Below are 12397 nucleotides of genomic sequence, written 5' to 3'. Positions count from 1 at the left end.
GGTGAGCAGTGGGGTTGGGGCCCAGGAAGAGGTGAGCGTTGTTTGGGGGGAACTGGAGATGTGTGTCCTTGCATGGATGGAGAGGGTTTGGGGCCTGGATGCCTGGGTCCTAGCTGGCTTCTCTCCCTAGCCCCCTTCTCAGCCAGGTTACCCAATGATCCCATTGACGAATTGGCATTTAATTAATCCCAATGAATTATTTAGCAACTTCATTATCCAGCATCAGGAGCTGATGAGAGAGCCTCGACTGGCTGGCTGGTGGCGGGAGCATCACACAGAGGTTGGGTGGCTCAGAGTGGAAGGGGCTGGGGTCACCAGCGGGTGGAGGGTCTCCAGGCCTCACTCACAGGAGCTGGCCCTGGGCCTGAGGGCAGGCGAGGGTGAGGGCGACAGGGTTGGGCTCTCTATCGAACTTTAAGATGCTACTACCCACCCGCTCGCATCTCAAATTAATAATTACCCTGATGAGTGCCATTTCTCTGCAAGTGCTGGGCCCCCAGTCCTACCGTCTAGGGTGGTGTCTCTTGCTCTGGGACCCTCTCCGGGTCAGGGCCGGCTCCTCAAGTCCTAAAAGGAAACAACTGGTTGCCTGCTGGTGTGATGGGGGAGTCAGCCTCCTCTGAACCTCTCATTAACCCTTTCCTCTCTGTTTCCCCGCAGGCATCCCTCCCCCATCTTTCGTCGGAACCCGCAGCGGGGGAGGGGCGCCTCTGCCGCCGCCCCGGGTAGTCGGTACCTGGGCCTCTGCGCCTCGCCCCGAGGCCGGGCCCATGGCACTGTGAGCCGGCGAGGGAGCCCCGCTCGGCGCGGGGGGCGCCCGGCCCCCTCCCCGCCCCATGCGCCCGCGGCTCTGAAGCCTGAGCGGGGCCGGGGGCCGGGCGGGGCCGGGGCCTCCGGAGGCATGGCGGCCGGGAGCCCGTGGCGGCCGCCGTCGCCGTTGCCGCCGCCGCCGCTGCTGCTGCTGCTGCTGCTGCTGGCCCTGGCGGCGGGCGCCGGCAGCCTGGAGTTCGGCGGCGGCCCCGGGCAGTGGGCTCGCTACGCGCGCTGGGCGGGCGCGGCGAGCAGCGGCGAGCTCAGCTTCAGCCTGCGCACCAACGCCACGCGCGCGCTGCTGCTCTACCTGGACGACGGTGGCGACTGCGACTTCCTGGAGCTGCTGCTGGTGGACGGGCGCCTGCGGCTGCGCTTCACGCTCTCGTGCGCCGAGCCGGCCACGCTGCAGCTGGACACGCCGGTGGCCGACGACCGCTGGCACATGGTGCTGCTGACCCGCGATGCGCGCCGCACGGCGCTGGCGGTGGACGGCGAGGCCCGCGCCGCCGAGGTGCGCTCGAAGCGGCGTGAGATGCAGGTGGCCAGCGACCTCTTCGTGGGCGGCATCCCGCCCGACGTGCGCCTCTCAGCGCTCACACTCAGCACCGTCAAGTACGAGCCGCCCTTCCGCGGCCTCCTGGCCAACCTGAAGCTGGGCGAGCGGCCCCCCGCGCTGCTGGGAAGCCAGGGCCTGCGCGGCGCCGCCGCCGACCCCCTGTGCGCGCCCGCGCGCAACCCCTGTGCCAACGGCGGCCTCTGCACCGTGCTGGCCCCCGGCGAGGTGGGCTGTGACTGCAGCCACACGGGCTTCGGCGGCAAGTTCTGCAGCGAAGGTGAGCCCCCGGGGAGCCGCCGCTGGGCACCTGGGCTCGGGAGTGAGGGGCTGCCTGCGCTGGTGCGGGGTCGCGGCCTGAGGGGGTGCGGGCGGCGCGAGGGCTCGGGCTTGAGGACGTGTGACAGCGTGCACGAGCACGCGAGGGTCATGAGGCGTGTCCTTGCCAGGGGCGGGTGAGGACGCCGGTCCCGAGAGGGAGCGTGTGGCTAGCCAGTGACCTGTGTGGACGTGGCTGGTGAGGGGCGACCTGTGGGTAGTATTGTGTCGTCTGGTCCTGCGAGGGGCTGGCGGGAGGACGAGGGTCCAGGCGCTTGAGGGCTTGTGGGTCCGGGTGTGTGAGGGAGTGTGTGGCCCGGATCTGTCCGGGGGGGGGGTGGCTTGGGGTGGGGGACTATAGGGGCGTCAGGTCTGGGGCCTGGGAGGAGCCCTGACGGTGTGGGCGGCCTGGAAGGCTAGGCGGTGTGAGGGGCCGGAGGGTCTTCCCCGGGGGGCGGGGCGTGATGGGCTGTGGGTGGGGCCGGAACGGGCGGGGCCTGCGAGGCGGGGGCGTGGCGGGCCCAGGCGGGCGGAGCAGGTGCTGCGTGCTGCCGGCGGCGAATCTGAGAGCTTCTGAGAGAGAAGCATGGCAAGTATGGCTGGTGAGGGCGGGGCAGATGGGAGGAAGACGGCCTGGGCGTGGGGAGAAGGGCATGCAGCGAGGGCAGGTGAGGGAGAGTGGGGATGGCAAGGTCGTGCCTGGAAAGGGAGGTTTCAGGGAGGGAGAGCTTCCACCGGCTCCCCAGCTTCGAGAGGCGGAGCTGAGTGAAAAGAGGGGACAGGTTGCGTGGGTGGTGCCAGGCCCAGGTCCCTGCGGGCTGTGGTTCAGGGGGACGGGGAAGGAGGGACTTGAAGACACCTGTTGTACCTTGGTCTGGCGAGGCAGTGAGGGAGACGTTCCCCGTCAGTTTGGGGGCGAGGGTGGGCATCTCCTTCGACCCTGGTCTGTGGTGGCAGGCTTGCTTTCCTCTGCCCCTGACCCCTAGAAGCTGTGGGCCACCTAGCAGCTATGTGTGTCTGCCCCCTCCGCCGAGCGGTAGTCTTTTGGGGAGTGTGCGCGTGTGCATGTGTGCCTTCAAGCTAGCACGGCCAGGCCTGAGGACTGCTTTGGGGCTGGGTGTCCTCCTGGCTGCCAGCATGTGGACAGCCATGGGAGGAGCCGAGTCTGCTCGTGTGGCCCTGGGTTTGGGATGCACAGTATTTTGACTGTTCATCTGTGATTGTGGGAGAGGTATCCTTAAGGAAAGTGTTTGGCTTGCTTTTGTGGGATTATTTGTATAAGGTTGTGGGATATATCTTCAGGAACTGTGTGTATTAAGTTAACCTGACACCTTCTCACCTTTTCTCCAAGGAGTTCAGGTGCTCCCTAAACTGTGAAAGTATGTGTCTGTGTGTGTTCGCCTGCACGCAGAGGCTGTGGGTCTGGCTCTGTGTGTGTTATGTGCGGATGGTCTGCTTCAGCAGAGCAGTGATTGCAGATAGGAGTGCAGTGCCTAGGAGAGGGAGTAGTACTCAAGTGTAAGGGCGTGTGCTCATGTGCGGGTACCCACGTGCGTGTGTCTTAATGGGAAACCTCGGTCAGACACTGGAACTCCATGAGGAATCTTTCCTTGCATGACTTTGAACTTGATTCTCTGATCTCTATGACCGTTCCCCTCCAAGCCTTTCTAAGAAAATACGATGAACCACCCTTCTAGCTTGATGGAAAGGGAATTTGGGCTACAGAGAGGTTTCAGTAGCTGGCCCATGGACTCACTGGCAGAATTGGGCCCGAGTGTATGAAAAATGCAGCCAGGGGCACATTGGTCAACCAGACCCTCGTGTCCATCCCCTGAAAGGATTTATTGGCCAGAGGCTCCCAGTGAGCGAAAAAGGTGTGTGCTTCTGAGTATGGGTTGTGTGGTTGTGTGTCTGAGATGTGCTGGAGTACCTGTGTGTGGGAGGGACAGTTTGTGTATCATATGGGTGTGCTGGATCAGTGTTTGTGTTAGCTGTGTTGGAGCTGGGAGAGATGGCTACATATCTGACCCATTGTGTGTGTGTGTGTGTGTGTGAGATTCATGAAGAAGAGGGAAAGGGGGTATTAGGTGGGTGTCAGACAGCTGGTTGGGGCAGGGTTGCCTCTGTGTATGTGTGTGTGTTGGTAGCTGTTGAGGGAGGGGTGGTGCTTTGTCTGAGATAAAAGGGCAGGGATCTGCCTCTCTGTATTCCTTGTACCTAATACAGTACCAGACACTTAGTGGGTGTTTGATAAAAATTTGTAGAATGAAGAAATATTAAAAAGTATTTGGGAGAACAAAGGCTGTGTATGTGTATATGAAAATATGTCTACGTATATTTTCAGATAGGCGCTGTGGTTGGGCACAGGGTCGTAAAGACTGATTGTATCTGGAGGTGACAAGCACAGTGACAAGCCTCCTGATTTGCCTCCCTCTCCCCACCCCATGACCTCATTCCCTCTCCTTATATTTGTTCCTATTTCCTGGGCAGCTTTTGTAATATCCTGTGCTCATTACACTTCTAGTACCTTCTCATCTAGCCAAGGAGGAAAGGAATGCACTCCCACCCTTGGGTAGGGGGGCTGAGGAGGAAGACTTTAAGTGGAATAGGCCTGGCTCCTCATCCCTGAGACTGATTTGAGGGCCAGAGTCCGCAAGTTTCCCCCTGAAGTTACCCTCATGTCATGATTATCTGCTTTGAATGAGTCTCAACTTTTTTGAAATTGTGGGCATTTTAAAAAGCAGTAATTCATAGGACCCTTTCCAAATAGGAGTTATTTTTGTGTCTGTCCGTTGTGAAAAGAGACAACTCAAAGCTACTATGAATTCAGGAAAGCTTTTCGATGTCTTCCATGTTGTAGTTGCCATTGTGGTTAATCCAATGTACATTAGAAGACAGTTTTGTAGCCTTACATGCAAGACCTAGCAACGTGCCTTCAGTACCTGGTGTGCGTTTGGATTTGGGGTTCTTTGGAATAACGCCCCTGCCTTCCTGGGTCTGGGCCTACCCAGTGACTGAGAACCTCCCTGTTAGGAAATATGCTTCTTTTTTCTCTGGGTTGGGGGGGGGGGAAGAGTCTGGCCACAGGTCATTGAAGAGAGAGCTAAGTGTGAGTCACTGAGTGTGTGTACCCACTGCTGATTACCTGCCAAAGCGGGGTTGGAGTCGACGGGGCTGGTGCAGTGATTTGCGTGGGAATGCCTCCTGTCCCTCACGTGTGAAGATAAAGGGCTGAAAAGTGATCAGGGAAGAGGGTGTGCAGGTGTGTGGGAGACCCCGAGTGGAATGGGGGCACAGATGTGTAGGACGGAGGGGCAGGGGTGCACCTAGCTTGGGAGAGGAGTGTGAAGCCAGTAGGCAGGGAGGTAGAGGCATGTCATTCAGACGTGTGTTTCCTACGTTTTGTAGGTGATGGAATTCAGTAAGTAGTTATCAAGGCCTCCTTTGTGCGAGCCTCGTGTTGAGGGCTGAAGGGGGGTTGGAAATGAGTAAGTTGCTGCTGTGGGCGTCGGCTGTTTAATTGGAGAAGCAGATAAAAAGCAGTCCAGTCCGTGGTAAAAAGCACAGACTGTAGCCACGACTGCCTGGGCAGTGACCTTGGACTTTATCTCTCTCTGCCTTGGTTTCCTTTCCTGGAAAGTGAGGGCAATAATAGTACCTACCTTACAGACTTGTTATAGGAGCTAATCAGCTAATTCATGTCAAGTGCTTAGAATAGTGACTGGCACATAGAAAATGCCCGATAAACCCCAGCAAAAGAACAAGACACAAAATAGTGTGGTCTAGGGGCGCCTGGGTGGCTCAGTGGGTGAAGCATCTGCCTTTGGCTCAGGTCATGATCCCCGGGTCCTGGGATCGGGTCCTGGGATCGAGCCCCTGAGCTCCTTGCTCAGCGGGGAGTCTGCTTCTCCCTCTGCCTCTGCCCCTCCCCTGCTTGTGCGTGCATGCGTTCTCTCTCTCTCTGACAAATAAATAAATAAGATCTTTACAAGAAAATGGTGTGGTATATACCCAAAGAGATGTAGCAAGGCAATTCAGCTTAGTGAGCAAACCGTGCACTCCTGAGTCTCACGTCTGTGTTTCAATCTGACTTCCGCACTCACTAGGCCCGCCCCATCAGGTGAGTGCCTAACCTTCAGAGGAATTTTTCCTTACCTGTAAATGGAGATGAGCATGCTTGTCTCAGAGGTCTGTCGTGGGAATTAAATCAATGTCTGGTACGTAATAATAGTAGATGGTAGTTACTATTACCAGCAGAGTGTTATTGGTGTTTTGAGGAAGGGGATAGTTTTACAAGTTGGGGGAGAGGGGTCAGTAATAAAAAACATGCTTTTGAAGACTGACCTTGACCATGGATGAGTAAGCTTGGTTTGAGGAGGCCAGTCCATGCACAGGCACCGGTAAGAGTAAAGGCATGGGAGGGAGGGACATGTACGTCCCGTCCATTGAGGGGACCCCAAGAATATAAGCAAACGGGTGGACTCTAAAGCAGGAGAAGCAGGTTGAAGCCAGGTCTTGGAGTTTTGACTTAAATCATTCAACCAACGTTTATTGGTGCTGCGTCCCGAGTATCGGCAAATGCAGCCACAAAGGAATTTTGAGCAGATAGGTGAATAGTCAGAGCCATTTATCAGAGGCTGGGAGTCTGGTGTCGAAGGACCATAGGCAGCAGAGTTAGACAGTGGAGAAATCGGCTGGAAGATAGCTCAGGAGGGAGATTGTGAGGCCCCGAATCTTGGTGGTCTTCGGGAGTGGCGAGGAAGATGCTCGGGAGCTGTTCTTGGCATGGAAGTTTTGGGACCCTGCCTGTCGCACGTGGCGGGGCAGGGAGGAGGCAGAGGTGATGATGTTTCAGGTTTGCTTAGAAGGACGGTGGTGGTGGGCAGTGGCCTCAGAGGCGTAAAAGGAAAGGGGGTGGTGGCGGGAGGGGAGCAGGGTTGGGCCACAGATCATGACGTGTTGAACTGCCATGTCCCTCGGTGTTCCGAGACAGAGGCGCCCAGGCTGTTGGAAATGTGAGACCCGAGCTTTGCGTTGAAGGCGGGGCTGTGGGTGGAGACCTGGGTGCCACGGGCGCGTGTGTAGAGAGAGAAAATATTTGAAGCTCTGGAATTGGATGAGGCGGCCAAGGAGAAGGTGAAGAGACTTCAGAGGAGTCCACAGTTGGAGAGGAGTGGCCGCAGACATGGTGAAGGAGCCATTAGAACAAAAAGAGACCAGATCACACAGTCAAGGGGGTAGAGCCTGGGGCCTCACAGCTAGTGAGCGTTTGCTGCGCCTTGAACTTTCTCATCTCATCCTCATGCTACCGCCTGAGACGGAAGAGCTGGGATCTGAACCCTGGGCTGACTCCGGGGGGGGGGGGGGCGGTTGCCCCCCCACCTTTGTCCACGCTGCCTCTCAAAGCTCAGGCGGTCGGTCAGCTGTGTCTGTGCATTACTTGCGTGTGGTTTATTGGGGGTATTTAGGGACAGTGTGTTCATCAGAAGTCAGTAACCACCCCACATTCTTCAGGTCACAGCTTCTCCCTTAAGCCAGTATGCCACGAGGGTGTTCCTGTGTCTGCCAGCCAGCGGTCCCAGCACCGAGAGAGGGCAGTGGAAATCAATCAGTAAAACCCCAGTCTTCCAGGGCCCTTGGGGAGAAACTCACCCTGGAAAGTGGAGCATTAGCCCGTTAAAATATACAACTCACCAACACTGAAAGCATTTCAGATGGAAATCTTCCTGAGATATGTCGCACACCTCTCTGCCTCCCCTAAGCATAATATTTGGAAAGTGATCTAACCTTTTCCGGATGACTCAGGACGTCGTGAATCCCCCTTAGGCATTGGACTGTCACACAGTGGTTCCTTCCCTGGGGTTTGTCCCTGCCTGAAACGATGGCTGACTGCTGCAGTTGGAGTTCTTATATTAGCTTTTCCTGAGTTTTGCCACCTCCGCCCTTAGGAGAAGCTGTCGGGCGGCAGCTCACATCTCTTCCCCCTCCCCCCCGCCCTCCCCGCTTTGTCTGCAAACTTGGAAATCAGCATTGCCAAGCATGTTGGGGTTGTGGGTCACCCCCAGTAAGTGGGTTCTGGGTAAGGTCTGAGAGGTTCTCCTATGAGGAGATAATGGTTTTTAATGCATCACCTCTGCCAAGGATGTTCGTTTTGGCCGCTCAGAACTTTGTCTTTCCTTTTGTTCTGCTCTTCCTCGCTGTCCTTGATAACGAGTCTGCTGGAATCCTGAGTTCATGTTAGGCAAAACAATATGCCCGCTGGTGGGGCGGATAAGACCTCCGTGCGTGAAAGTTGAGTCAATGAGGTCACGTATGTGGATCCACTCTCTCGGCTGTAACATGCGATACCCGTGGTCCTGACAGTTTCTGCTGTGAGAGAGATGGCTCCGGGCTCGAGGGAGAGCAGTTCAGGGAGTGGCTGGTGTGAGAACCCAGAGATGAGACAGATACTCACAAGGAAAGCCTCAAACGGCAGCGTGGTTAAGAGCGAGGGCTGCCGGGGTCCAATCCGAGTTTGCTGCTTGCTGTGGGTCGGCTTGCACAATTTACTTAAGCACATCGTTCTTCAGAGACATGGAGGTTATGATGTTGTTGCAAGGACTCAGTGAGTTATATGGGCTAGGCGCTATTCTAAATGATCAATAAAGGCGGCTGTGATCGTTAACCCCGGTGATCAGAGAAGGCTGCAAGGAGGAGGTGGGACTTGGCTAGACCTTGAACAAGGACTGAGGGAGATTTGTGGAGGCGGAAAGGAATGGGCAGGGCTTTCCCTCCAGGAAAACAGCCTGTCTAGGCGATGTGAGTCTGGTGTGTGTCGGGGGCGGGTGAGGAGACCAAGATGGCTGTGCTTTGGGGGCGATAAGATCAGAACTGTTGAGTCAGGTCAGCTTCTAAAAGTCTTGACTTCCGGCCAAAAAGATAGGCCATGGGAAGCCAGACAGATCCGGGTTCAGATTTTGACTCTGTCCCTCACCAGCAGTGGGACATGGGACAAGTTTCTTCCACTTCGTGAGGCTCAGTTTCCCCAACTCTACGAGAGAGTGATGGCAGCATCCGTTGACGAAGTACTCAGTATGTGATTATTCATTCAACAAACATAGGCATGCCTTTTTCTGAGCCAGGAACTGTGCAAGCAGCTGGAGGTAGAGATGAATGAGACATTGTCCTTGCTCTTGGATATCACACAGTCCAGCCAGGAAGCAGACGTGGGAACGCAATCGCATCGGAGATACAATAAAGTGAAATAATGATTCAATGTTCGTATTGAGAGCAGGCACAGAGGAGGGGCGGCTAGCCCTGCCTGCGAGGCCAGTTGGGAACACAAACAGAGGTATACTGACCTGGTCTTAAAACAGGAGCTGGCTTTCTCAGGGAGCTGAGGGTGGGAGGAGTGGGAATAGGGAAGGGTGTTTTGAGCCAAGGGAACAGTACATGCAGAAATGTGGGACATTAGGGAAGTGGACAGCAGTTGGGTGTGGCTGGAGCCTGGATTGTTGAAGGAATGGAGGTTGGAGGGAGGCATGGCTGAATTTCCAATGGACTTGCCTGAGAGGATCAGACTGTATCCTGGAGGCACTGGGAAGCCTGGAAGGGTTTTAAGTAGGGTCGTGGCTTGGTTGGACTGCTTTGGTGGTATGTGGACTAAGAATTTCAGGGGGGAAAGACTGGCTGTAGGGGGAGATCACTGAAGAGGCTTATTAATGTTTCGGGGAGAGGATCTGAGGAGGGTCTGGCCTTGGACAGCGGTGGGGAAGGGATGGAGGGATGTAAAGCATTTCTAGGAGTTTTGTTGATTTTTTTTAGGGTTTTAGAAGGTGGCACCGACAGGACCTGGTGACTGGTATGAAACAAGAGCAAGGCTGATTTCTGGCTGCCTACCTTGATCAGGGAGAGCAGGCGGGAGGAGAGGGCTTGTGGGGGAAGGGTTAGGAGGTCCATCTTGGGCATGTGGAGTGTGAGAAGCCCGGGTAGAACTTCTCTGAAGGCAGGTGGCTACATAGGATGAGAACACGGAAGAAAGGTTTGAACCACTGAAAAGTGCTGAGCGCGTGTGCATGTGCTCACGTGTGTGTGTGTGTGTGTGTGTGTGTGTGTGTGTTGATCACAGCAGTATTTCGTCAGCTGTATCCGGTGCCCGTGCCAAGAGAGCCTAGTCGGGGATGGGCAGGGAGACGAACCAGGAGAAGGGTCTTGTGGGAAACCAGAGGTGAAGGGCGGGGCGTGGGCTAGGCTGACCTAGGAGCACGGTGGTCAAAGTCAGAGGTGATTTTGTGCTGCTGGGCAAGTTTCTTTCCCTGCCCACAGGAAGTAGGTAATACCACCAAGCTGATGAGGTTGCCGGGAGGGTAATGCCGTGAGACGCTTGTTGGGGGTCAGTAGGGTGCTGGCCACTTGGCTCACTAATGGCATCTCGAGCCTGGCAGACTGGGGGGCACCTAGTGGGCGTTCAAGAAGTGTTGGCTGAAAGCAGTGCCTTTGCAAAATCTAGGGCAACGGGCCCTTGGCTGCGGGGGCGGACACGAGCCTGGCTTTGGTGGTGGGGTTTGGATGTCGGAGAGCTGTCTGAGTAATTACTGAGCGGACAGATGGGGATGCGGAACCTGTACCCGGGGAAGAAGCCCAGGGTACAAACACACGGAAGTGAGCCATCGCCAAGGAGGGCAGCGGGAAGGAAGGAGTGTGGAAGGCATAGGACTGAGCCTGCAGGGTCCGTGATGGCAGGTGTGGGACCCAGGTGAATCAGCAGAAAGCTAGGAGCAGCAGAGAAGGAGAGGCCAATGAGTCTCTAGGAGCTGCGTCTCAGAAGCCAGGAGAGGGAGGGCTCATGCAGCCAGCAAACCAAGCTTGCTCGCTGCCCCTTCCTGAAGATAGCGTGGCCCATGTATGTGGCCATACGTCTGGAAATACCAGCCATGTTGGATTCTCTAGAAATCACCATGCCTCTTTGTTTGTACAGGTGCTGGAGAGATGATGGTGCTGCCTGACCAGGGCCTTCGCACACCGGGGCCCAAGAGGTCCCGCCATGAGGACCCATTGAGGTCCTCGAGAGACCCAGGGGTTTTCCTGAGGGCCCCTTTCTAGCCTGCGTAGCAACCCCTGCCCTAAATGCAATGCGATTCAGTTTATTTAAGAAAATCGTTGTAGGCACGGCTTTTGGGGGGTAAAAGCAGGTAAAAGCAGCTCTGTGTTTGTGACACACGCAGATAGGTAAAGGCTTGTGTGAAATGCAGAGAGACGGTCGACAGACTGAGAGAAAGGGGGCCGTGTTCATCACGGGGCAGGAGTCTTCAGCCGGCGGAGGGAGTGTGGGGTGTGGCGGTGGGGTATGTGTCTAATATTAGGTATTAGACCACTGTGTGGGTATTGATTCTGCATTCAGCCCGTGTGTGTGTATTAAGGAGGTGGGATAAGGTCTGATAAGTGGCAGCATGTGTTTCTGGAGTAGAGCTAACCCCCTAAGAGCCACTGAGCAAATAACACAAAATATGCCGGAGGTAGGAGACGGTGCGTGCACGCGGGCATGAATGTGCACCGAGCGGCGGTTTGGGTGTGTATGTGTGTATCCTGAGGCCTGCAGGCCCACGTGCGTGTGCACGCGTGTGCGTGTGTGCCTGTTTCCCCGTCGGGTCTGTGTGTTTGTAGGTTGTGCTGTTTCTCTGCCCACCTGTTGCTTCCTCTAAAGTCTCCTAGTAGGTGGGTGCGGGAGAGATGTTCAGGAAGGGGGTGACCTGGCCTTCTCCCAGGGCAGACCAGAGCCTGACCTGCTTGGGGTGTTGTAGCTTCTTGGAAGGAACTGTGTCCATCTTCTCTTGACCCACTGGGGTCAAGACCCATTGAGGTCAAGACCCAGGCCCAGGCAGACCCCGCCTAGGGGAGGGCTGGCTACCCAAAGGCTGTGGCGAGACTTAGGGACTTAGGGATGGGCCCAGTGTTGTCCACTATGTTCTGACCCCCTCCCGCCACTGAAGTGGGCCCTGTAGCCGGTGGGGGCAGGAGGGGGGCGCTTCACCTCCCCCAGCTGCTTGTCCTGGAATCACAGAACCGGAGCCAGAGGGGCCTCGGAAACATTCGAGTCTGCCTGTCTCATTTTTACAGAGGAGGGACAGGTGGCTCGGAGAGGTGGAGTGACTGGGATGGGATGGGAGACACGTGGCTCTTTGAGGCCGCGCTGTGCTTTCTGACCTGACGGCGTGTGGATGACTTTTCTCCCCTGGGGGCGCGGGGCTGGTTGCATCTGTGTGTGCAAAGGCTTTGAGTGTGGGTTGTGTGAGAGATGACACGTGTCTCCGGATCGCTGAGCGCCTATGTGTGTCAGTGTGTCACCGAGTGTGAGTGTGTCTCGGGTAAGCCCTGTGTGAGCGTGTCCCCATCTGTCTCCGAGGCAGCGTGGAATGCAGGGGAGGAGCGTGCCTGGGAGAGGCAAGCCTGCCTGCCTGCCACTCCGGGCTCTGTCTCCCATTCTCCATGTGAACTTGAGGGTCACTTCCCTGCTCTGGGCCTCAGTTTCCTGAAACGTAACATGAGACGTGGGTCCTCTAGGACCATGTGACCCTGCGTGTGAGGCCCTGACTCAGGTGACAGCTCCGTCTCTATGCCCTTCCGGCCTGGGTGACTTGTGCCAGGCCCTAGGTGGGCTCGGGGACCTTGAACCCCTCACCCCCTTGGAACCCTGCCCTCGGTACCCACACTAACCAGCCCTCCTTTCTTCTCTCT

General features: G+C 56.4%; 1 protein-coding gene across 9 annotated transcripts in view; it reads left to right on the top strand.

The window, feature by feature from the left end:
- The first annotated feature begins 901 nt into the window (after nucleotides 1-901).
- Nucleotides 902-12397, top strand: part of NRXN2 (neurexin 2) — a 96501-nt gene continuing 85005 nt past the window's right edge. For all 9 annotated transcript variants that reach the window (XM_044378463.2, XM_044378466.2, XM_026483332.3 and 6 more), the window contains exon 1: nucleotides 902-1646. In XM_044378463.2, the coding sequence (XP_044234398.1) occupies nucleotides 902-1646 (745 nt within the window). The remainder of the gene's footprint in view (nucleotides 1647-12397) is intronic.

This window comes from Ursus arctos, unplaced genomic scaffold (assembly GCF_023065955.2).
Source record: "Ursus arctos isolate Adak ecotype North America unplaced genomic scaffold, UrsArc2.0 scaffold_23, whole genome shotgun sequence".
In the NCBI taxonomy this organism is placed as follows: domain Eukaryota; kingdom Metazoa; phylum Chordata; class Mammalia; order Carnivora; family Ursidae; genus Ursus; species Ursus arctos.
This window is presented reverse-complemented; position numbering and strand designations above follow the sequence as displayed.